The 24018-nt window shown below is 63.6% G+C and overlaps 5 protein-coding genes across 6 annotated transcripts; 2 read left to right on the top strand and 3 right to left on the bottom strand.

Annotated features, from left to right (window-relative positions):
* Positions 1 to 172: 172 nt before the first annotated feature.
* On the bottom strand, positions 173 to 1374 carry CHLRE_03g145307v5 (uncharacterized protein). Of its 2 annotated transcripts, none has more exons than XM_043060416.1 (2): positions 812 to 1374; positions 173 to 566 (listed from the first exon to the last, which is right to left on the bottom strand). In XM_043060416.1, exon 1 carries the CDS (start codon positions 1279 to 1281, stop codon positions 826 to 828), a length of 456 nt encoding a protein of 151 aa, XP_042925544.1. In that variant the 5' UTR covers positions 1282 to 1374; the 3' UTR covers positions 173 to 566; positions 812 to 825. The 2 variants fall into 2 exon arrangements, with proteins under 2 accessions (XP_042925544.1, XP_042925545.1); XM_043060415.1 differs by having other exon boundaries at positions 173 to 532.
* Positions 1375 to 4091: 2717 nt separating this feature from the next.
* Positions 4092 to 7761, top strand: CHLRE_03g145287v5 (uncharacterized protein). The gene is made up of 2 exons (XM_001695570.3): positions 4092 to 6067; positions 6444 to 7761. The coding sequence occupies exons 1-2, from the start codon at positions 4607 to 4609 to the stop codon at positions 6837 to 6839; spliced, it is 1857 nt and encodes a 618-aa protein (XP_001695622.2). The 5' UTR covers positions 4092 to 4606; the 3' UTR covers positions 6840 to 7761.
* Positions 7762 to 9966: 2205 nt separating this feature from the next.
* On the top strand, positions 9967 to 14799 carry CHLRE_03g145267v5 (uncharacterized protein). Its single transcript, XM_043060414.1, has 9 exons — positions 9967 to 10183; positions 10257 to 10310; positions 10492 to 10734; positions 11017 to 11182; positions 11413 to 11560; positions 11938 to 12057; positions 12241 to 12469; positions 12717 to 12905; positions 13173 to 14799. Exons 1-9 carry the CDS (start codon positions 10001 to 10003, stop codon positions 13380 to 13382), a joined length of 1542 nt encoding a protein of 513 aa, XP_042925543.1. The 5' UTR covers positions 9967 to 10000; the 3' UTR covers positions 13383 to 14799.
* Positions 14800 to 14881: 82 nt separating this feature from the next.
* Positions 14882 to 18394, bottom strand: CHLRE_03g145247v5 (uncharacterized protein). The gene is made up of 10 exons (XM_001695678.2): positions 18022 to 18394; positions 17912 to 17936; positions 17659 to 17712; positions 17346 to 17459; positions 16934 to 16986; positions 16464 to 16552; positions 16097 to 16185; positions 15891 to 15923; positions 15540 to 15611; positions 14882 to 15322 (listed from the first exon to the last, which is right to left on the bottom strand). The coding sequence occupies exons 1-10, from the start codon at positions 18141 to 18143 to the stop codon at positions 15302 to 15304; spliced, it is 672 nt and encodes a 223-aa protein (XP_001695730.1). The 5' UTR covers positions 18144 to 18394; the 3' UTR covers positions 14882 to 15301.
* Positions 18395 to 18552: 158 nt separating this feature from the next.
* CHLRE_03g145227v5 (uncharacterized protein) lies at positions 18553 to 23824 on the bottom strand. Its single transcript, XM_043060413.1, has 10 exons — positions 23588 to 23824; positions 23324 to 23392; positions 22821 to 22898; positions 22401 to 22550; positions 21752 to 22008; positions 21226 to 21583; positions 20961 to 21013; positions 20461 to 20625; positions 19746 to 20232; positions 18553 to 19494 (listed from the first exon to the last, which is right to left on the bottom strand). The coding sequence occupies exons 1-10, from the start codon at positions 23642 to 23644 to the stop codon at positions 19345 to 19347; spliced, it is 1824 nt and encodes a 607-aa protein (XP_042925542.1). The 5' UTR covers positions 23645 to 23824; the 3' UTR covers positions 18553 to 19344.
* Positions 23825 to 24018: the final 194 nt, after the last annotated feature.

The raw sequence follows: 24018 nt of genomic DNA, 5'->3' as shown, positions 1-24018 counted from the left end.
TGATCAAACCTGCAGTTGGTTCTTGTGTAGGGTATAGAGACTCTCACTGGGCCGACTCTCTTTACGGGGCGGGCGGTCCTCACTGTGGCCCCTTCCACTCCCCCGCCCTTTACCTGTATGTGTCATGCATGCAACCCCAGGCCGCCGCTTTTGAGTCACAGGCACGGAAACACTTCTGGCAGCGTTACACAAGCACACTCGCGCACTGGGAGAAGTGTGAAGAAGGCAGACAGCGTTTGGGGTAGCATGCCGAGATAGTCATGCCATGCGGACCTGAGAGAGCAATCAGTAATGGCTGGAGGGGCATGATTTGAGGCTCGCAGGTCCGCATGGCATGACTATCTTGGCACGCTACCCCAAAACGCTGTCTGCCTTCTTCACACTTCTCCCAGTCGCAACACTCACAAGAGCAATTAATAATGGCTGAAGGTGCTCGATTGGAGGTGCACAGTTATTGGCGCACAGTATTGTTCATGTCCTTCCGCGTCAATGTCTTCCTCCTCGCAAGGCGCCAGCATTGCGTCAAAGTCGTCTGCACCGGGCACCGGGGACACGCGCAGCAGGTCCTGACGTGGTCAGGGTCCGGGGCGTGGTGAAGTTGCGGGCAGGGTTGCGGTCATCAGTGTTGATGTGGGGAGTGGCGATGAGGGAAAGTAGTGAGGGGTGTGCGGTGAAGCTGGCGAGACGCACCAGCTGCGGCCATGGGCCCAGGGAAGCAGCACACACTCCAAGCTATCCCCGCCCCTTCGCCCTCACCCACACGCCTTCGCTCGCTCCCTCGCTCCCTCCCTCCCTCCCTACACTCTCTCACGTTGACTGGCGCCGTTAAATGCTGAAGGGGCCGGCCAGCGCAGCGACCTCCGTGACTGACACTGCGCCCCAGGCCTTGCCCAGGTCCGGCAGCGCCGCAACCCGGCGTACCCAGGGCGTTGAGTTCAGGGCGTTGATGGCGCGCTGGTACTGCCGGAAAGTGCCCCTGTAGATGAGGTGGCTGGGGCCACCGTTCAGGTCCGGCTCCGCGGCCAGGTGCGCCATGATGATGGCCGCGATAGCCGGCTTGGTGACGTTAACGCCTGGCAAAGCCTGTTGCCGCGCGGCAAGGGCTTGGTCGTTTATTTCGATGATCAGCAGGGGCGCATCATCCGTGATGAGAGTTCTTGAGTTCGCTGAGTTCACCAGAGCTAGCACATCCCACGGCACGTTGCACGTCCATTCCGCCATATCCGGCGCGGCCCCCAGTGATTGTGATGGACCAGCGGCACTGGAGATGGTTGCAGACATGTTAGCCGCTGTGGAGCCCGTTCAGTCGAAAGCTAGCGAAACTCTGTGCTAAAACGCTGGAAAAAGCAGCCCCGAGCAAGTTGTGTGAAGGTGTTGAGTTTAAAGACATAAAAGAAATTCATTCAGCGCATTCACAGTCAACCTGGCAGTTGCTTTGTCACCATCGTGCGGTCGCCACGCGGCGCCAAGCCTGTCGCCCATCTTGAATCCAGACCTTCGTCACAGCATTAGCACGTTCGGTCACCGTCGCCGCGTCATGCGGAGCAGAGCCGTTCCGTTTGAGCCCGCATCGGACACGGTAGATGCTGAAGCTATCTGCGACTGTGTGCCGGGGGGGGGGGGGCTCCCACACCTCGCTCCGCAAATATCCGGCGGGATCCAGGACCAGGACCGTTCAGCCAGCTTGACCCTTCCGCCACCCAGCGCGCTGACCTGGCCACCAACCAACCTGCCATCTGCTCAGTATTTTGGGCGCTGTACGCTGAACCTTCGCACGCTGAACATGGACCACGACGGGCGCCTACGACTAGGCCACCCAACGCCCCGACCCATGCATCTGATGCCCATCCGGCCCGCCCCTGTCTCCTCTGCCTCCACTCCTCGTCGGATCGCTCGGCCCCGCCGGCGCTGGCGCCGTCTATGCGCTGGCGGCGGCTGCTCCGGCTCCTGCGCCGGCTTGCGCGGTGGCGGCGGCCCGCGGCGTGGGGCCGCGGTCGGTTTGCTTCGGGTGCTGCGGTTGGCCCTGCGGGGGCCAGTGCTTCGGCTGATGTCATTGGTGTACGTGTGGTGCCTCGGGTGCGCTTTGCTGCGCTGGTGCTGCCTCTGCGGTTGCCTCTGGTGCTCATCCGTGGACGCTGGTCACCTTTCTGCAGGTGCGCTGCGGCTCTGCATCGCGAGTGCGGCGTTGCGGTGTGTCTGTGTGGTGCCATCGCCTGGCCGGGCGCCCGGAGCGGGAGGAATGCGCGTCAGCAAACTTCCAGCCAGCCAGCAACTCGTCGGTACAGTAACTCCGGCGTTCGACCGGCCGTGCACTCCTGCCCTGCCGCTGCCAATTGTATACCATTTGTTGGGTTCTGGGAATCAGCTGCACCCTACGGGACTTTACCAACTTGGCTTACCCTGTCCCATCGCGCACGCCCATCCGGCAAAGCAGGGGAGATGATGCCTCCCCTGCGGCCAAGGGGCTCCCCGGCTGGCTGCCCGCCGTCCAAAAGCCACGCACATGAGTCCTAGCCATGTCTCAGCCAGCGGCTGGCTATGGGGCGGCATGTCCTTAGCTGAAAGAGGTTGCACATAGGACGACAGCCATGGACTAAGCCAGGGCCCAAAAGACGTACGAGACACGCACGCGCGCTCACCCGAGGAGAGAACCCCGAAATCCCGAATGACCCCCATGCTCCTCGTTTCCGGAGAGGGGAGGAAACCCAGGCCTGGCTCAGCGCGTACGCTAGCGCTGCGCACCTAAGCCGTGAGTTGGCTTTATAGGACTACGTACCTCTTGCGAGTCCCTAAGCTGACAAGCTAGGGTGATAATAGAGACACCCCGCCGTAGGCAAGTGGTGTGAAGTAAGGGAGTGGGGGGGAGATGAAGAGGTGGGCCAGGCCCGCCTCCTGTACGCCCCCACTACCGAGCTAAGGTGAGGCCGGTGGCGAGTCCGCTGCTGGCCCCACAAGGATAACCCCTCCAACATCATCTGACGCTAGGAATGGGTGCGGGTCCGGGACTAGGTCCCAGCGGCGCAGAGGCCGACGCAGACTCACGAACGCAGCTAGCTTCGACCGGAAGCCCGCAATCACCTGGACACGGATCCTTCGCATGACAGCAAACTTCGCAGTCAGATCCGTGGCATCACGGTCCGCGTGGAGTCTCTGTCGGCCGTATTCTGGCAGCCAAGCACACGGTGTCCCATCCGCGTCGTGTCACACTGTCCCAGTGTGCCACACTGCCTGCGATAGCCCTGGTGGAGCTTGTACCAACCACGACTGGTTCCGTGCGATGTCCATACTCGTCTACTGCGCCTGGAATGGGTCCCCTTGGGCACGCCCTTGGGTCCCTGGCTACTTGCCCAGTCGCGCTGGTACCTGAGCCTGCCAGGCCCCCCTTCGCCACCCCTATTCGACTGACCCGTGGCCGACCAAGGGGGTGAATGGGGAGCCGAGGTTCCGGAGACCTCACTGCTAAAGTGCCCTGCCGCTGGGCGCGCGCGGGGATCTTCAGACACGATGGCCAGGATGTGAACGAGCAGCACGCCAACCCGGCGCATGTAACTTAGCCGCTGTACAGGCTGTGCCTGAACTCATTTACTTACAGTTCAGCCGAGCGCCACAAACTTCGACCCAGTTCGCAAAAACATTCCTTTACTCGATTCCTGATGCGTGCCCTTTTTCGTTTAGGCGAGCACGAGCGAAACATTTAAGCGCAATAAGCTGCGCCTTATACGTTTGTGCATGCAAGAGCGCGTGAAAGGCCCCACGCGTTGACGCGAGTCGCAGGATTGCGAGTTATGTATGAAGAACTACGAGAGCCTGAAGCGCTCTTCTCGCGTAAATGAATGCAGCCTCAAATTTTGCAACAGGCTTTTGTTACAACGGCGACAGAGCAGGGTTTGGCCTTTGGGTTTTGAGACAAGTCTAGTTCCCTGCACGTTTAAGGGTACTTTTAGGCTCTTCTCTTTGGTATGTATGTGGGGAAGCTGCCTTTTAGCGGGCATTCAGCGGCGGCTGCGTGTGCCCGAGCATCCTGCAAAGTGTGTTGATCAGTCTGTTCTTGGACGACGCACCACCATATTTAAACTGTTGCACCAGTAGTAGTGTACTCTACGCAGCAAGTTTTGATAGCATACGTCTCTCGGCGCAGCGTAGCAATAACGCGAATCCCCGTTGTGCACAACATTTTCGGTCCTCGCCGAGCTTTCGGGGCGGGGATGCCATGGAATGCCGGTCAGATCATTTCACAGGGCAGATGGAAGCACCCATCGGCGATAGTACTCAGGCAGAGTCTTCAGGCGGCTTTTTGGCGGGGTCGAAGCTCGGACGGCGTGACCCGGCCTGCTCGCGGCCCAGCAGCTTGTGCTCTACATCGTCGCTAGGATGCCATACTTCCTCCTGCGAGCTGTCCTCGAGTCCCGCGTCACCAGCCCGTGCCACAACTGCGTCCGACGAGGCCTGTCGCTCCAGCCTTTCGCTGCTGCAGCTTCCCAACAGCTTTCTACAGAATGTTTTGTTGCTGGCTGGCCGGGACGGCGGCGGATTGGTCACAAGTTGCGCCTTCATGCGAGGACTGTTCCACCGATTGCTCGCAACGCCTCCCTTGGCCGTGCGCTGGATGGTAGAGCTTTTCGGGGCAGCTGGAGCACCGGATGTCGTGGCGCGCATCCCCCTCGAGCGCTACCTGCAGCAGCCGAGCCGGTCGGACGAAGCCAGCTGCGCGCCAACGGTCGCCACGGCACCGGCCGGTGGTACCGCAGCCCACCACGCAGCCGTCAAGCGTATCCACATGCTGGGACTCCTGGTTGTCTCGGGCAATTTGCCGCGCTTCTCACCGGACTCGGCGGCGACGCTGCTGCGCGACGCTTGCGTGGTGGAGAGCCCGCAAGCGATCCAGATGGTGGTGCGCTGCGCGCCCACCCTGTCCCCCGCGCAGGCACAGCCCGCGCTGCTCGCGGCCACCGCGCTCGGCGCTGCTGCCTGCGTTCATGAGCTGCTGAGCCTGACCTCGGTTGACCCTACGGCGGAGGGCAGCCTGGCGCTGCGGCTGGCCAGCAGTGCCGGCTCCGTCGCCTGTGTGGAGGCGCTGCTGGCGGCAGGCGCGGCGCTGGAGCGGCAGCACGTGGCGGGATTCTCGCCCCTGGACGGGCTGGAGGGCGGCGTGAACAGCTGCCTAACGGAAGTGGGGCACAGCGCCGAGGCGCTGGCGCAAGCGGCGGCGGCCGCGGCGGCGGCGGGACATGCGCACGTGGTCGGGCTGCTGCTGCGTGCCACGCGCTACCCTGCGGCCCTGGCCAGCCTAGCCGCAGTGGCTGTGGCCAAGGGCGGCAGTTGCAGCGTCGGCAGCACCGGAAGCGCCGAGCATGCCGCCGGCAGCGCCGGCGCCGGTCACATCGGCACGGCTGCTGGGACAGCGTCGGAGGCGGCCGCGGCATCTGGGTTCAGCGCCGAACAGGCGCTGCCGGCTATGCGCATGCTGCTGGCGGCAGGGGCGGAGCCCAGCGCCTTCAACGGGGCCATGCTGCTGGCGGCGTGCAGCCGATCCCAGCCGCCCCAGCAGCAGCACGGATCAAGCGGCGACAACAATCTCCAATGCGCCCGCGCCAGCTGCAGCCGCACTAGCAGCAGCAACCCGCTGGCAACATCCATTGCCACCGACCATTGCGCACCGGCCGATTCGGGCGGCCTCCGGCCGCGCGCTTGCGCCGCGGACTTGGTACGGGAGCTGGTGGCGGCGGGCGCTGACCCCCGTGCCGAGGACAGCATGCCGCTGGTGACCGCATGCCGCGTGGGTGCGGACGTCGAGGTGGTGCAGGTGCTCTTGGCGGCCGGCGCAGACGCGGGCGCGCAGGATGGCGCGGCGCTTCGCTACGCCTGCAAGCACGGCGCAGCGGAGGCGGTGGTGGAGCTGCTGGCAGCAGCGCCGGGCTGCCACAGCCTGTTCGGACTGGCCACGGCACTGGCGGAGGCCGTGGCGGCGAGGCACCGCGGCGTGGCAGAGGCGCTGTTAGTAGGCTGTCCGGCGCACGGTGTGGAGGCGCAGCTGGTCAAGGACCTGGCGCTCATACAGGTCGCGCAGGTCAGGACGGGGGCTTGCGTGTGTGTTGGGATTGGGGTGCTGAGCTAGTGCCGAATGGCACAGTGGGATGATGTTGAGCCGAGGGCAGTGGCGAGGCGATGGGATGAGGGGATTCACGGGCTACAGCGCGGGTTTAGGAGCTGCCGGCTGGCTGGGCAGGGTGTGTTGGGGCCATGTACGATGGGGGATGCACCTTGGCTGCGTGTTGCTCCGTCAACACGTTGCCGTCAGCGCAGCTGTGTCGTCAGCGCGCACCATCAAGGCCGTCCGCCGGGTCCCAAGCTACCGTACTTTCAATCTTCAGCGCCAAGCCCTTGCCCACCAGCGCCCCGTCTGTCAGCTCATGACATGGCTCCTTCGTACCCTGCACCCACAGGCTGGCTGCATGGAGGCGGTCCAGCTGCTACTGCTCATGGAGGCAGGCGCAGCAGCCTGTGGAAGCAAGGCCTTGGTGGCCGCCGCGGAGGCGGGGCATGACGCCGTCGTGGAGGCCCTGCTAGCAGCCGGTGCGGACGCCACAGCACGTGAAAACGCGCCGCTCATTGGGGCGGCGCGTTGGGGCCGCACTGCCGTGGTGCGGCGCTTGTTGGCCGCTGGTGCGGACCCTTGTGCGCGCGACAGCTGGGCTTTGTGGGCGGCGAGCGAGGCAGGACACATGGAGACGGTGGCAGTGCTGATGGCGGCAGGAGCAGACCCGGCCGTGCCGATGGATGAGGAGGCGGCGGGCTTCGACGTAGCCAGCCTAATCAACGAGATGGAGTGCGACGGATGAAAGCGAGCGCCTCCCGTGGCCCAATGTGGGCCAGGGCGGTTTGTGCGACGTGCGCGTCTTCATGGTACTTGGCAGCTGAGGTCAGCTCGTAGGTCGGAATTGGCGTGCGAAGTAGTGTCTAGGTAGGTGCGACTGCGTGGTACCGAGCGTTCGCGTCGCAACCACGGGCCGGCGAGCGTGCGGCGGCAATTAGCCGACACCTGCGACGGTGTGACAGATTGCGACAGAGCGATGACTAGCATTTGCATGCGTGCGCTCTAGGTATAATCGAGCGCTGTCTACTACGTTTGCAGCGTCTTGAGTGCAATTAGGGTGAGATGTGTGTGTTTCACAGGTGTTTGTTCACGTGTTCTTTGTTAGCACAGCAGGGACTGTTCAAGTAGACATGCGATCACTGGGTGCGCGTTCGCTGTTTTGCGCAGAGCTCTCGACAATTAGTTCGTAGGTGTGTATCGAATGTCGCTGTGCGCGTGTGTGGCGGGCGAAGGGTAGGCAGGCAAATGTGAGCGGTCGGGCGTGCTCGCGTTCCCCTGACACTCCATGCACCCATCGCACAACGAGGCCTTCAACGTAGCGAGTCCACAGATGTAGGATAGGTGCAGAGCCTTTGCTCATCAAGGCCGAGCGCAATCCAGGGGAGCCTTATTTAGGTGTCACAGACTGGGTGTCGGAGGGCGTACGCGATAGCACGCCTAGGTATTGCACACGGAAACAGCCAGGCTGATGGAAGTCTAGGTTGAGTGGGGTAATGCGCACTGGCAATCGTCAATGGGCAGAGGGCAGTCTAATTACCTAGGAGGGTTGGTCACTTGATCTTGCTTTTTTGGCCAGCATCCGGATGCCGACAGGAGGCGCAAGCCGCGGAACTAGGATTGCAACAATTGCGATGGGCGCACATCAGGCATTGTAACTCGTGAACTCTGCGTGTCGGCGGTGAGCGTGTCATTCAAAGAGGGGCAACCAGGTCCGGCGGGTTCCAAGGCTGCGGGTGTTGGGCGGGTGCCTCCGCATGCACAGCATCAGTGGCGACATGCAGCTGTGTGGTGTGACTTTCAGGGCCCAGGGGTCAAAGGCCCAGTGGCCGCCCAATGGCTCCACCGGTGGCTGCATGCCCGGCCCTGCCCCTTGCGGCACCAGGCAACCCGCAACCCGGCACCCTGTAGGCGCTGCTGCATGTCAGGTGCCGCAAGCGGCAAGCCACCACACCAGTGCCCATCTGGGCCCAAGGCCGCTGCCGCCCCGTCAGCCGCCAGGCCCTGCGCCGCCGCCGCCATTGCCGCCACCACGAAGCTCTACCAAGCAGCATCTCCATCAGCGCGTGCCGGCACATTTGTAGCAGAGTTGCAATGCAACAATCAAGGCTGGCAATAGTTGACTCCACCAATCCTGCATTCCTGCCTGAAGTCTGACTTGATGCTTTGCAGTCGCCACACTATGGCTGCAGTCAGCAGCCCTGGCCAGATCGACAGTAAGGTCCCACCCCTCGCCTCTGCTCCTTCGCCGCCCATTGCCAACCTTGGACAAAGCCGGGAGCCACAAGGCTGTCACAGCACCAGGCCGCATGTGAGCATGCCCTCCCTGTGTGCACCTGCCGCTGCCTGCTAAGCCACAGACCCAAGGGCCGCACCCAGGCGCCCTGCCTCCTCTGCTCCGCCCATGCTAGGTGGGAGTGTAACCGTGCAATCCTGGCCGTGCTAGGTGGGAGGGTGGGACCCGGCCTTTGGCCCTGTGTAGGACTGCCTATCCCCTAGACTCTTTGCAGCCTCATCCACCCGACCATCCATCCTGCCATCCAACTAAAGCCTCCCACCCATTCTGAGGCCTACTCCCTGGGGTCCAGAGCAGGGCTCGTGAACTGTGTCAGCAGGTCAAAATTGCAATAACCAAATGTCGTAGGAAGCCAGAAAAGACGCATCTAGATGCCCCAGGGCGTGTTCCGCAGGGTTATGGTTGCGATATTACAAAGAAGGGACAATCCGACCAAGCAAGGGTGCCCGTGCACCCAGGTCAAGAGGGACCATCTCCGGCCCGAAAGGAAACCACCCTCCCCCCAGTTGGCTACCGACCTTCCACAACCGTGCAACAGGTCTTCGCGTAATGCGTGTCTCGGCAGCTGCACAGCGAGTCGAAGCTAAGCCCAAGCCCGCCAAAGCCCCACCAACGTACAGCAAACCGCACTAGCGCACGAGGCGCAATCAAACCGGCGAGGCGTCAACGCAGGTACACCGGGCACGTAGTCCGGCGACGCCCACGTCGACGCCCCACACCCACAGCGCACACACCAGAGGCACACCGCTCCCACCACCCACGAGCAAATTAAGGCGAGGGGGGCGGGGAGCCCACATCATCAGGCAACACTAGCAGCACACAGTCACCCGGACCCCGCGAGAGGAACGGATGGTGCGCAGGCACCGTGGCCCAGGCTTTCGGGCGGAGGCCGAGACTGACATATGATTGCAGCCGGCCCCAGAAATCAGCAATAACGGACACACTGATGCGCATGACTTCCGCCGACGTCAGAGCCCGACGCACACGCAAGCCAGTCATAAGCCCGACGCACACGCAAGCCAGGGTTATGTAACGAATGTGGCGTAGAACTTCATCGTTGCGCCTACAACGCCCCCATCCCTGCAGCATCCCTGCGGCGCCCTGACACTTGTAGACTAGACCGGAGCGCGATACCAGTTGACTCCCCTCGCACGCCCATCGCTCATGGCGCCGAGGCCATCGCGGCGGTTAGCGTCAGCGCAGCCTTGCCGTGCACACGCAACAGTCCTTCCCAGGTCCCATGCTCGAGTCGAGTTGAGTCAAGCGCCAAACCCTGGTGTAACAGCGCGAATCCCATAATGCACAGGGTTGAACACAGCTATTGATGTAGCATGTGACTAATTGTGGACAAGGTGCCTGCGCTCAGAAAAACCCTAGTGCGGACGGTCGGTGATCAGTCGCGCCTTCGAGCGGACCCCATAGCACGCGGCAAGCTGGTATTGACGCGTATCATATGGCACAATGCATTCTGCAATCATGTCGCGCGCTCAAGAATGAAAGCGCGATGGGCTTTAAAGATGGGGATGCAGGTGGGTCATGTGGGGCAACGAAATCGACTAGCCGTTATACCTCTTTTGCACACACTATTGTTGCAGACGTCAAGACCAAGACGAATGGCCGCAGACACCTTCGCCTTCAGGGGGACGTTCTTCCACACACCCGCCTACGGCCAGCTCGAGGCGCTGCGCGACGCCGTGGTGGTCATTCAAGATGGCAAGATTGCTCGCCTCGGCACCAGTGGCGACGAGGCCGCCCTGATGCGCGAGTTCGGCCTGTCCGAAGTGCGCCGACTGAAGGCGAGTTGGAATGCGCGGACTTTCTGCCAGCCGCTGGTGCGCTTGCTGAGCCCAGTTGTCTCTGTGCGCGCAGGAGGGTCAATACTTTGTCCCGGGCTTTATTGATACCCACGTTCACGCTCCTCAGGTGAGGCCTAAGATGGACGGGTCGGATCCTCTTGCTTGCCACCGTTTTCGCGTCAGTTGTTAGCCGACCCCCGCCACTGGCACATGCTGCCTGCGTAGATCAGACCTGAGCAGGGCGCTTCAACTCGCGCGCGTGTTTTCAGTCAGCGTTATCTCTCGCTTGTTACGTTTCGCGCGCGCAGTACAAATTCACCGGCACCGGCACTGATATTGCGCTGATGGACTGGCTCAAAAAGTACACCTTCCCGGCCGAGGGCTCCTTCCGCGACCTCGACGCCGCGCACCATCGCTACGCGCTGCTGGTGAAGCGCTTCCTGGCCAACGGCACCACCACCGCCATGTACTACGGCTCGCTGCACCTGGAGCCCAACCTCATCCTGGTGGACACCATCGAGCGACTGGGCCAGCGCGCCGTCGTGGGCAAGGTGAGGGGAGGCAAAGGGGCAGGCGGCGTGTGACCGTGTCTGGCTTTGGCTTCCGTCATGTGGGATGCGCGGAGCGTTGCAGCGCTACCCGCCTTTTCCCTGGCCTGTGTTCTTTGTGCCGATGCACGGATGGCTGGCAGCTTGCTGTGGTTCGTGCACCACGGGGTACGGCTGCCCAAGGGCGAACGGTGCGCCGCTGTGCCGGTGTGCACCATCCGTGTATCCCTAACTCCACACCTCACTCAACTCCCCCACCTCACCTGGCCCCTCCCGCCGCACCAGGTGAACATGGACCGCCACTCGCCAGATGACTACGTGGAGGCCACGTCCGACGGCATCCGTGACGCCGAGGAGTTCATCAAGTACACGCAGGGCAAGAAATGCACACGCATCGAGCCCTGCATCACCCCCCGCTTCATCCCCACATGCACCCCCGAGCTCATGAAGGGTGAGCATGCGGCCCCTGGGGGAGCCGATGGGGTGGCAAATCGGGTGATCGTTGGCGACCTGTAGTCAGAGTCTTGCGACAAAATGTTGGTCTCTGGGTACCATTTGCATCGCCTTCCTGCCAACCGCGCGGCTTTCATGCGTAACGTCTGCAGCCGGCCCTCCGCTCTCATCCACTGAGTCCATCACTAACCCGCAGCGGCCCTCCGCACCCCATTTACACGCGCACAGGCCTGGCGTCGCTGGCTCAGAAGTACGGCACACACATCCAGTCGCACATCAGCGAGTGCTGCGGCGAGGTCAACTGCGTGCGCGAGATGCACCCCGAGTACGCAAGTGACGCGGCCGTGTTCGAGGAGATGGGGATGCTCACCAGCAAGTGAGGCCGCGCGTGTGTGTGTGTGTGCGTGTGTCAAGAGCACAAGTGTGTGCGTGTGTGTGTGTGTGTGTGTGTGTGTGTGTGTGTTACATGTGTGTTGTATGTGTGGTTTGGGGGAGGTAGGCAGGTGCAGGGAGGGAGGGTGCAGGGCGGGGTCCGCGTGAGGCAGTGCATGTGTGCCTGTGCTCCAGCACTTGGTGCATGGGCGGTGCATGCCAGCAGGGGCAAGACTTCCTGCCGCAAAGGCAGACCAAGCAGTCGCAGCAAAGACACCAGCACGTGAGCCCGTCCGTGCCCGTCAACTCGTCCCTAACCCCGCGCCCCCACTCCATCCTCTCTCTCCCGTCCCCCCCCCCTTCTGCCTCTCCCGCCTGCAGGACGGTCATGGCGCACGGCACGCTGCTGAGCGACGACGACATCAAGCACCTGGCCAGCCGCGGCACCGCCGTCAGCCACTGCCCGCTCTCAAACTTCTTCCTGGGGGATGCGTTCTTCAAGTGAGTGCGGCAGCGGCGGGCGCGGTCGCGGCGCGGGGGTGCTCAGGCTGGGGCGGCGCAACCTCGGCGCTAGACCTCCTGCAGGCGCCCACGACCTGCTGCTTCTGCATCTATTAATCACGCTCACCCACCCACGCTTCTCCCCTGTCCCCACCACCTCTGCCTCCTCTCCCGCTGCTGCAGGGTGAACCACGCGCTTTCCCTGGGTCTCAAGGTGGGGCTGGGCACGGACGTGGCGGGCGGCATCCAGCCCTCCATGCTGTCGGCGCAGCGCATGGCCGTGGTCAACAGCCGCTGCCTGCGTGCGCACAAGCTGGCGGTGAGCGGCGGCACCATCGTGACGCCTGAGATGGAGAAGGACGTCATCACGTTCAAGGAGGCGCTGTGGCTAGCCACCGTGGGCGGCGCGCAGGTGGGGGGGGGGGGCGGGAGCGGAGGGTGTGAGGGAGCTCCTGCGAGGAGGCTGGACTCACTGGAATGGTGGAAAGGGGACATGAGAAGGACGGCTCGCGTGCAGACATAATGCTGGGCGGAGCCGTGCCGTGTGATGTTTGCCACCCCCAACTCCCAACCGCGACACTCATCCGCACACCTGCAACACGCCCCCCACTGCCTCCCTTACGGGATTGGTTCAACGTTAGCCCCCCACTGCCTCGCAGGCGCTCAACATGGAGGACCGCGTGGGCACCTTTGCGGTGGGCAAGGAGTTTGACGCGCTGCTGGTGGACACCAGCCTGGGCGGCACCGCCGGCCCCTTCGACGTCTTCGAGGGCGAGGACGACCTGCAGCGCTTTGAGAAGTTCATCAACCTGGGCGACGACCGCAACCTGCTGGAGGTGTACGTGCAGGTGCGGGTGTGCACGTGTGCGGGTGCGGGTGCGGGTGGGCACGTGTGCGTGTGCGCGTGCGGGTGCGCGCACGCGCGTGCACGTGTGTGTACCTGCGCAGCTGGGGCGGATTCGTGCGGATGGGGAAATGAAGACGAGTGTGCGTGTTGCGCGGGGTCTGGACGAGCAGTGGCTTTGGGCACGGAGCAGTAAGGGAGTTTGCATGAACGCCACTCATACTGACGGCCTGCCCCTCCTCGCCGCATCAATCACCACGGTCTCCCGCAGGGCAAGTGCGTCAAGCGCGGTGACAGCTTCGAGCTGGAGGCCGCCATCCTCAAGAGCGGCGCCGACAGCGACCGCGCCATGGCCGCCGCCACGCCCGCCGAGCCCAACGCCGAGCCCACCGTGGACCTGGCGCACCAACCCGCCTCCGACTCGCCCGCGAGCGGCGAGGCCGAGGCCGAGGAGCCCGCCGCCAAGCGCTCGCGCCGATAGACAGGCGGCTGCGAGGCAGCGGCGGTGCTGATGCAGTAGCAGCAGCGACGGCTGGAGCCGTGGGCGGCTGCGCAAGTGGGCGGCTGCACAGGGAGCGACGGATGACGGCGCAGCGACTGCTGCGGACCGCGCGGCAACTGCTGCGCGAGCGATTCGGACTGCGATTGTTCGGGACCCGGGTACTGTACGCTTTCCCACCATGCATGGTCATATAGTGGAGGCACGGTCTGTACACGATGCACGCTGCGGGCGGGTTTGCCGACGGCGTGCATTCTGGCTTGTGTATTGAGTCGTGAGACGGGGGTGCTGTGAGGGTTGCGGTGCATGTCCGTCACCAGATTTGTGTGTGGACTGTCGCGCTTATCAGGCTTCTGACAGTAGTGCTGCGAGTGCCCAGGAACTGCTGAGAGGATGTCGGGAGTCTGGCAGAGATGTGAAGCTGCCCGTTACGTGTGATGAGACCTAGGCCCGAGGCTGTCGTACATTTGTAGGGGGGTTGATGTAGAACTTTATTTGCACCGGTGATGGCTGCTAGTCTGCAGATGGTGCACGTGCATTCTCTGGCGATTACAGATACGGTACCCAAGGTGAGCGGAGCGGAGTGGAGAGGAAGCCTGGAAATTCCTTTGTGAGCTTGTGCGGTAGCGAGAAGTGCGGACGCGTCGCCGGCGTAGGCGTGTATGGCATTATGAGCCCACCGCTTGCGGGAGGGCACCTCTGCTGATTTGTACTCTGATCAGGACGGCCCCTGTATGATTTGTGTATCACTATTACTCGTGCGCTAGAACCAGTCGAGTCCACTTCGGGGAAATGTTGCATGTGTGGTACGAGAGCTGCCCCTGCATGCTCGGCAAGTGCTCAAGTGCTGTGCAGCTCTAGGGCTCTAGTTTTAAGCTCTAGTTCGTGTATCACTATTGAGCTGCAATGTAGACGAGTCTGGAGAGCTGTGTATTGAGGATGCTGAGCTGGGACAGCTGTGGAACATGTGACCGCGTCGCGGCATCAAGCTGAAGGTTGGGTGAGGAACTGAGGGTGCAATCTTAGCCCTGATTGCGTTTGCTGATGTGGTCAGGGCCAGGCAGGGATTGATGAGCATGGACGAGGATACGATAGCGGGTGATGCAGACTGCCACCGAGTATGGCTGGCGCACTGGGAAAGCGGCTAGGGAATAAGCACACGCTTGGCAAGCAGAAGGGACGCATTTTGAGGAAGAGTAGCGTTTTGACGGTTTAGCTGCTGTCCAGGATGAATCGGACCCTGCCATAGCGCCGCGCCCTGTGCGGCCCAGTATTGTCACTGCGTACACACTGCCAACCGCGCTTTGAACTTGAAGGCTCGAGGTGATGGCCGTAATCCCACGGGATGAGTGGGGTTTGTTCCATCCGCTTGACTCCATCTGTGTAACAGCCCACCGCGTGTCGATCGGCCGAACTCTGATAGCGTGTGTTCGCCTCACGATCGGGGGGCCGGCGCTTGATGGCAAGCTGCAAGCAGTACATTGAGCCACACCTTACAACTGCACGGTCCCGCCTGGCGGCGCACCGGTCCGGATTACCGTACATGCCCCAGTGCCCCCGTCACGCACAGGATCGCAGTGGACAGGAGCGGAGCGCACCACAAACACAGGAGCAGCGCCCCACCCGGCCCGCCTTGCCCACCCTGTAGCACTCAAGAACTAGAGCTGCACAGCAGTACGTCACATGCCGAGCCTTGGTGGGCTAGACTATCACCACGCTCTCACGACTGCCCACTGGAACACAAAGGGGTACCAGCTTTTGACGCGACAACAATCACTGCGCAGCCGCTTGCAACACGCTGCAACACGCTGTCTACCGCCGCTGCACGCAATGACTGGCTGACATCATGCTTGGGAGACTGCAGATATTTAACCACCGCGGTGGCCCCGGAACCAGGTCCATTATAACAGGTAGGGGATAAACTGCGAGGCACCGTCAGCGGCGGGCAGGGGCTGAGTGAGCGTGCGGGCGGACGGACTGGCGGTGGCCCTACACAACTGCGCAACCCCACCGCCTTCATGAGAACCCCGCCGCCACTCACTACTGTGCTTCCAAGCCACTGTCACCCGCAAGCCGCGCCCTCCTCCGCATCTCCAATACGCGCACTTTGCCTCCCTCTTTCCATACTTTCCCTCTCACCTTCTTCACCTTGGCCTTGTACTGCGGGTACTCGGGGTACAGCTCCTCCAGCGCCTTCTCCTCCAGGTTGGCCTGCAGACAAGGCAGGCAGGCGGCCCGTGCTGACGCAGCGCACGTGCGAGCTTCACTGACAGGCGGGCGCAGCTAGTGCATGACCTGCCCCGTCCCGGCCCCCAAAGCCAAGCCCCACTCCTTGACAATTGGGACCCACCGTACTCGCCGGGCTGGGTACGTAAACCCCCCGCCCCGCCCGGCCCTGTCCCTGTCCCTGTCCCTGTCCCTGTCCCTGTCCCTGTCCCTGTCCCTGCCCCTGTCCCTGCCCCTGTCCCTGCCTCTGCCCGCCACACGCACCTTGTTGTCCAGGATCCACCACAGCCCGATGGTCTGTATCAATGCAGCGCAGCATACGGTTGGCCAATCACACCGCACAAGCACCCAGACTCTCGGAGAACGCCGGCGTACGTCAACCAACACAACTACCGTACCCACTAACCCACAACCAGCAGAGCCGCCCAACCCTGCCCGCTTGCCCAGGCCCTACACGCGGCGCGGCGCACCGTGAGCAGGCGTGTCTCGTTGTGACTGAGCACGGACAGCCCCAGCGCCGCCAGCAGCACGCCGCCGTACATGGGGTGGCGGCTCAGGGCTGTGGCGAGGGGGCGGGGGTGGGGCGGGGCAAGGGCGGGGGCTGGTGAGTGGCTGTGCACAGGTACTGCAGCCGCTTGCCAGCTGCGCGCCATGGAGCCGGAACCCGCGGAACTGGGCAGCACAGGGCGGAGCAGCACAGGGCGGGGCAGAACAGGACCGGGCAACACAGGACCGGGCAACACAGGGCGGGGCAACACAGGGCGGGGCAGCACAGGGCGGGGCAACACAGGACCGGGCAGCACAGGGCGGGACACGGCGTGCAGCCGCCGGGCGCACCGTAGAGGCCGTCGGTGACGAGGGCGTGGTTCTTGCGCGGCTTGGGCAGCGGGCTGAGGCTGGGGCCCAGGTTGTACAGCGAGATGGAGCTGTGGGGTGGGGGCGGTGGGGGTGGGGGTGGTGGGGTTACATTCATGACTAGTTAAGGAAGTGGTAGACGGTAGACCATCTTGCGGGCGGTGGGGGGGGGGGAGGCAGAGCCGGGTAGTGGGTGGAGAGGCGCAGGGGGAAAGGGGGGGGGGGGCGCTAGGGAGCAGGGGGCTGAGGGAGGGGCCGGTAGGTCGGTGTGTGCAAATGGCTGTCATGGCTGTCGCACTGCGAGTTTCTACATGCTGTTAAGCATGTTTGTGTGTTTACAGCGCAGGCAACGCCAGATCCTGCCGCCTCTCTGCCTGCTATTGCTCCCCAATGTCACTGTGCGCCATCCGCTCCCCCTGCCGCACGGCGCCTGGCGGCTCAACGGCACTCACGCAAGCGTGAGGCCCGACACCAGGCAGAGCAGCGCCAGCGAGTCCACTGCTCCCTGTGGCCGAGTGGGGCATGGGGGAGGCAGTGGGGAGGCGTGAGGGGGACGTGGCCGTGGCCCGCGTGCAGGGCCAGGACGACTGGGCACACCTCCTGGCACACCAATGCTGGGGACAGACAGCATCCCAACCTCAGCTGCCCATGCACTTTCCACACCCATCTCCCTCGTTAAACATTCCGTGTCCCCTCATCCCCCCCCGTCCTGCCGCCACGTCCGCCAGGTAACCCCACTACCACCAACATCAACACGAACACCAACACCATCCACCCCATGACCACCCCATGACCACCCCATGACCACCTGCTGTCGCCTAGCCCCGTGCCCTAGCCCTGACCCTCCTGCTGCCGCCCGCTCACCGTCAGCCCCGCGGGCGGGAACAGCAGCACTGCAAACGCGGCCAGCTGCGCCACGAACCAGCCCTCGCCGCGGCTGCCCAGCTCGCTTGTGTCCAACACGTCCTCAATCAGATCCTGAGGGCGCAGAGCGGAATGGGGTGATTGGGGCCACCGAGCCAGTGCGAGAGAGCGACATTGGCCGGGAACTATAGGGCGTGTCGCGAGTTACGGGACGGGAGGCAGGGTGGCGGAGTGGGAACGGTTCTGGAAGCGCTGGTTTGCCTGCAGCACCCGCCCATAGCCTCCATCTGGGGAGCCCCTGACCAGCTCCCACCTTGCTGGCAAACATGTCGGCGTCAGTGGAAGCGCCGGATTTGGCCTTGGGCACCTGCATGCACACACAGAGGGAAAGCTACCAGGTGTGGGCGCTATGTGGATTGTTAACGCAAGCGAGTAACCCTGAGTGTGAGGCGGGGCTTCTGGGGTGCCGGAACGGTCTCGGCGGGAAAGCACCAGCAGGACCGCTTGCTTATGTGCGGGCCGGCAAATCCACAAGTGAGTAATGTTTGAGCTTACACAAGGCTCACCGGGTCCGAAGCGTCGTCAGTCGCGCTGCAAGCATCGCGACATTTGCGTGGCTTCAAAGCCCGTTTCTACCTTCACCTATGCAAAACAAGCATTTGTTTTATGTTCTTACCGGACCATGGAAAGGCGACGGGGCACACCATAGCGCGACCTAGGCGCAGCGAGCGACACGGTACGCTTGCAAGACACGGGCTTCGGGGCCACAGAAAATGCCGGAGATAGAGATAGCTGCATATTGATTGATGTGTGCGCTCAGAATTTGCTGGGTAAGTCGTAGCTGCACGTTTGTCGGAAGCCCCCCAGGATTGCCCCTGTCCGTGCCTGCCTGCCTGCCTGCCTGCGTCGACAAAAAGTGCCAAACTGGCACAAACCGCGAGCGCTACGTAATATTACTTGCTATTCCTTCCTTGGGATAGAGACGGCAACATGAACGTCAGGACTCGGAATGACACGCGTCTTGGGATGCCAGTGCGTGTGACCTTAGGGGGGTTTCACATGTGACATGCGAAGCTAGCTTCGGGTCGAAACCAGGTCGAAACCAGGTCGAAACCACCCCCGAAACCAGGTCCGAAGCCAGCTCGCGAATCCGGGTCCGCAGCCCGGATTCGCCCAACACACATACTTAGTTTCGAGACGTCTGAAATTTTCTATACTATTTTCTTACCCCAATCATGTGATATCAACCACTTGGACGCCGAAACCCTCGCGGCGACGAGCATTGCTGTGTGCCGTGGAGCAGAGTGCGCTTATAGTTGCGACAGCCTCCATCAAAATGGTTATGATCTTCATAATATTATATTGTAGGTGGGAGCGGGGCTAGAACATCCTCCATGAGCGCGCACGCCTCGCATGTTTCGACATGTTGGGCTTTCCTAGCTCCTGCACGAGGATTACACCGTGGTCGCACCAACTATGCAACAAAAACGCTTCAAAGCACTTTATGTGCCATACAGAATGTTCGGGGGCGGTGTATGGAGCGAGGTGGACTCGGCATGTCGCGGTTGCGGGCCAGTCACGCATCGGGAACTCACTATGCGTGTAAAATAAGAGTATGGGAGCGCTGGGATTGTATGCGGAGACATAATTCGGCCCTTCCAGAGCTGGATTGGCGCCCACCCAAGGTGGATTCGAGGCAGCCGCATGTGAATCGGATTCGCCCCTGGCTTCGCCGAAGCCAGGTGGATTCACCGAAACCGGGTTGTCACATGTGAAACCCCCCTTACAACAGTGTATGCCAGACGTTTGCATGCGCAACCGCATGCGACGTCTTTTGAGCCCAGTCCTGGCGCCAAGGGGGAACCCGCACTGGCCTCACTTGCGCGCTGCGTACCACTGTCGGCCACCTCCGGAACTCAATGCCACAGCGCGCCTCCGAAACCCAATAACCAACAGCACAGCCATGCCCTCCCATGCAATCTCCCGCTCCTCGCCGTCATCACCGCCGCCCGGGCGCGTGCGGCTGCTGCTGTTGCTGCGTGGTGAGCAGCCGCAGCGCGTCGTTCAGGTAACGCACGGCGGTGTGCACGTCCTCGAATGACAGCGCCGACACTGCATACTTGGCGGCCTTCTGAGCCTCCGTAATCACCTGCATGTGGTGGCAGGGTTGTGGGCAGAAAGCGTCTTTGAAAGGCAGCGTGGATCACAAAATCCGGTATCGGGGGCACAGTCTCGAAAGAGGGCGCGGCCAAGAGCGGGTGAGCGAGTCGGTGGCTGGGGCACCGTTGCACCGGTGAGGCGGGAACACGGGCCGTTCCGACACCCCGCGCATACCCCGACATCGCCAGCGCCACAGCATGCTCAGCCATCTAGGGCGCAGACACACACGCAGCCACGCACCGTGAGCGGCGGCTTGTAGCCGGGCGGCAGGCTGTAAGACGCGGCGGGAGCGGGCGCTGGCGCAGGCGCTGGCGGCGCGGGCGGTGCTGAGTGCTGTGCACCTGGCCACGCGGGCGCGGCGGGCGCAGAGGGCGGCGCGCCGTAGCCGTATGCCGGTGGCGCCGGCGGCGGTGGCGCTGAGGGCCCCGGCGGCGCGCCGTAGGATCCAGGGCCGGACATGGATGGGTAGGCCGAGGACGAAGCGGCTGGCCCCGGAGGCGGCGGCGGCGGAGTCGCCACGCTGCGGCTGGAGCTGGTGCTAGCGCCGCCGTAGTGCCCTCCCAGCAGGTCTGCCGGGGGTGGCGGCGGTGGGGCGGCGGATATGGAGGCGGGCCCGCCCGAGGTGGGTGCAGAGGCGGTGGCGGCAGCGGTCAGCGGCGGGCCCAGTTGGCTGGCAGACGCCGCCAACTCGTCGCCGTCCTGCGTCTTGACCAGGTAGGTGGGCGGCCTAGCGGCAGGCAGGTAACCAGGGCAGGACAGGGCAGGGTGGAGCAGGGGTGGGCGGCGGGCGTGTCAGGGTGGAGCAGGGGTGGGCGGTGGGCGCGGGCGTGTCGAAAGTGGGAGTAGCCAACAGCATGCGCTCCTGTCCGCAAGACAGCATTTACAACACACGACAACCCCGTACCACATCGCCCGGACACGGCGGCTGAGCCCCGCGGCAACGAGGCGCACGCACCAGGAGGCGTCGTTGATGAGCACCACGCTGGCGGGCGTGGCGGGCCCCAGCGGGCCGCCCGGCCTGGCGCCGCGGTACAGCGCCACCGGCTGCCCCTCGGCCAGCGCCGGCACCGCCTCCTGCTCGCGCAGCTCCACCAGCCGGTCGCGCAGCGCCACCTTGTAGCTGCAGGGGGTGGAGGTGGGGAGGAGGCGGGTGGTGGGCAGGCGGGTGGGGAGGAGGCGGGTGGGGAGGAGGCGGGTGGGGAGGAGGCGGGTGGTGGGGAGGAGGCGGGTGGGGAGGCGGGTGGCAAGGGCAAGGAGGCAGCGGCGGCGGAACAAGATTTGAGTGCGGGATGAAGGGGCCGGGGCGAGTCGGGGCGAGTCGGGGCGTGTGGCGCGGGCAGCGGCTATGGACAGGGGGCATCCCGCATGACAGGACCACGTGATGCCGTGGACCACAAGAGCGGCCGAATGCGGGACGTTGCGGTGGGGCGGCGTGCGTTGCGGAGCAATGCGCACCTGATGCCGCCGTCCGGCCGCGTCAGGACCTGGCCCACGGTGCCCTGCTGCGCCTGCGTGCAGCGGCCGCAGCATAACGGCAGCAAGAACGTCAGCACCAGGGCATGCACAGCACAGCGGTGCCGACAACAAACGACAGCCGTACACACACTGCTCCAAACAGGGGGGCCTCGTTTTCTTGCGTTCTTACACACTGCCCTAAAACAGCACCACGGAGCAGCCGACGCGAGCCACTGCCCCGGCCTGCCCCGCCCAGCTCGCGCACCTCGTGCTCCCCACTGGAATGGTCACTCAGTGACAGCGCCGTCAGCCCCTCGCTCTCATCCGCCCGCACCAGCACCCGCGCCCCAGGCCAGAAGCGAGCATTGCCGCTGCCACCACCCCCGCCGGCTGCAGCGCCGCCGCCACTGCCTGGTGGCGAGCCGAAGAGCGGCGCCGAGGGCGGGGCGGAGCCGGAGGAGTAGGAGGACGAGGCGGAGGAGGCGGCGGGCGGCGTGAGCGGCAGCGGCGCGAAGCTGAAGTCGGCAGCCGATGGCGGTAGCGGCGGTGGCATGTGCATGAAGCTGTCGGGCGCAGAGGCGGGCCCGGGGGGCGGTGGAGGCGGTGCGGCGGGCGCAGCGCTCCTGCGTACACAACACGCAATCATAAACTAACAACGGCTTTGTAGAGCAGTGGCAACAGCGCACTCCCTTATAGCATCTGCAAGACCGTGTGCGTGCTCTAATTACCCCATGGTGGGCGGCCCCAACCCCCAGCCCCCAGCCCGCCGTGTTGCGTAGGCCGCCACTCACTTGTACGCCCAGTCGCTGGAGCCGGAGGCGGGCGGCAGGTCGTCCAGCCCGCCACCGCCACCGCTGCCACCAACACTGCCGCCACTAGCACTCGGTCCTGTCTCGGCCCCAGGCGCCGGCGTCCCGGCGGGCGGCGGCGTGGGCTGGCGGCCCTCCCGCAGCGCCTTGCGGATCTCAGCGGCGCGCCAGGCGCAGTAGCGCTGCTTCTCAAACAGCTCCGAGTCCACGCCGCCCTCGCCCTCGAACTGGTTCAGGATCTGGGCGGAGTGGTGGTGGTGGTGGCGAAGCGGCAGCCATGGGGAGCAGACGGGAGAGGGGGGCAATTGGCACGGGGCCAGGAGCGAACCAGGTCCCACCCAGGTGGGCTCCTGTCCACCCCGCGCTCTCTCCACTCCAGCCCTTCCTCCGCATCAAGTCGATGCCTTCATTCCCCGCCTCTGCTCCAGCCCGCCCCTACCTTCCCACTGGGTCTCAGATCGTTTGCGACAACCAGCCCCCCGCAGGCTTGGTTTACTTGGGATTGCAGTAAACTAACCCCGCCCCCCAAAACACAACGCCAAACCGTTTCCCTGGCACACATCACACGCACACACCGCACAAACAAACAGCCCCAAATCACACGCTCACGCAGACACACCCGCCCACCCACCTCTATGAACACGCTGGCTGCGTAGAAGGCCTTGCTGGTGCGCTCCGTGGCCTTGCCCGCCCGGTCCACGCGGTCGGCGTTGTCGAAGATGCGCAGCGCGAAGCCCAAGCAGTGGATGCGGTCGGCGGCGGGGTCCAGCTCAAGCTTGGCCTGGGTGGCGGTGGGAGGGGGGGGGTGAGGGAGGAGGGAAGGAGGCACCTGGGCCGTGTGGCGTGTGTGTTGAATGGAGTCAAGCAGCTGGACTGACATTTGCCCAGGCACCCGGCGCAGCCAGGCAGGCCAAAACCATCACTTCGCCCGCACATCTCCTTACGACTGCAGGCGTGCCATGCTGCTCCGTACGGACCGAGCAATGCCATTTGTCGCCTTGCCTCCTCCCCCCTCGCGCCCTCCTGCCCCTCGTCGCCCCCCTGCGCCCACCTTGTCCTTCTCCAGCTGGTTGAGTGTGGCCACCAGCAGCGAGTTGACCTCCTTGGCGCGGTGGGTCAGCTTCATGGCCTGTGGCGCGGGAGGCAGGCGGCAGGCGGCAGGCAGGGAGCAGAGCTTAAACGGCAAGGACAGGCGCAGTGTGCAGGTGCGGCGAGTGGACTGATCGCAGAACCTACTGATCCCCAGTGGGGGAGGGCTGCTAGTCATGTGGGCAGGGCGCAGGAGGCTGGCGCCAGCTGCGGTGCTCGCCCGAACACCGGTACTAGCAGCTGTGCCGGTGGAGGTATGGCTGCCGGCACTCGGGTGCATGCACAGGACCGCCTACACACCCACACCCACACCACACACGCCAGCGCCATATCTACGATCGACACGCGGGGCGATGTGGCAACCGGCAAGCCGCGGCCGGCACCAGCGGGGCCGGCACTACGCACCTCGCACCCCACTCCCCTCTCCCGCTCGTACACATGGGGCTGCCGCTGCCGCGCACCTACCTGCTCCACCGCATACAGCCGGCAGTAGTAGGCAACTTTGGGGTCGGCTGCCTGAATCTCCTGCGCTCTCTGCGATTCAGAAGAGTGCAGAACGACAGCGGCCCGGGATAGCTTCAGGCCAGAGGTTGTCGGCGAGGCGGGGTCCCGAGCCCCGAGTGCAGGTACAGGCAGGTGCCTGCGTTCCTTCCTGGTGCCATAAGCTCAAGCTCCCCTGCAGGCGAGCAAGCCCCTAATTAGCCAGCATTGTTTGCAGCATGTGCAGACCTGCATGAAAGGCAGGATTGCCTTCTTCTGCTCCTCCAGGTCCACCGGTGCTGCCATTCCTCGTCCTGTGTTTCACTGAGCGTCTCAAACTATTACGACTATTCCTTATGTACGATTGTTGGATCCCTGCTTATGGAAGTGCCTGGGATCTTGACAAGAGGGAGGGAAGGAAGAAACTGCGGAAGAGAGAGTCGTTAAGTTTTGTGCTTTCTCTCTCCAGTTCATCTGTCGAGTCAGCGTTAACATGTGAGCTTGACAACAGCTGTGCACATTGCTTGAAGTAGGGGCAGGTGGAATTGGCGCGAGCTCGGCAGTCGGCACGCAACACCCGCTGCTGTGCCGGCTCTACCCCCTCCCAACCCCCTCTACCCCCTCCCAACCTGCCCCGACCTGTCCGCATAAAAACCAATACTGACAAATTCCCGACAGAT

This window comes from Chlamydomonas reinhardtii, chromosome 3, assembly GCF_000002595.2.
Source record: "Chlamydomonas reinhardtii strain CC-503 cw92 mt+ chromosome 3, whole genome shotgun sequence".
Taxonomy (NCBI): domain Eukaryota; kingdom Viridiplantae; phylum Chlorophyta; class Chlorophyceae; order Chlamydomonadales; family Chlamydomonadaceae; genus Chlamydomonas; species Chlamydomonas reinhardtii.
This window is presented reverse-complemented; position numbering and strand designations above follow the sequence as displayed.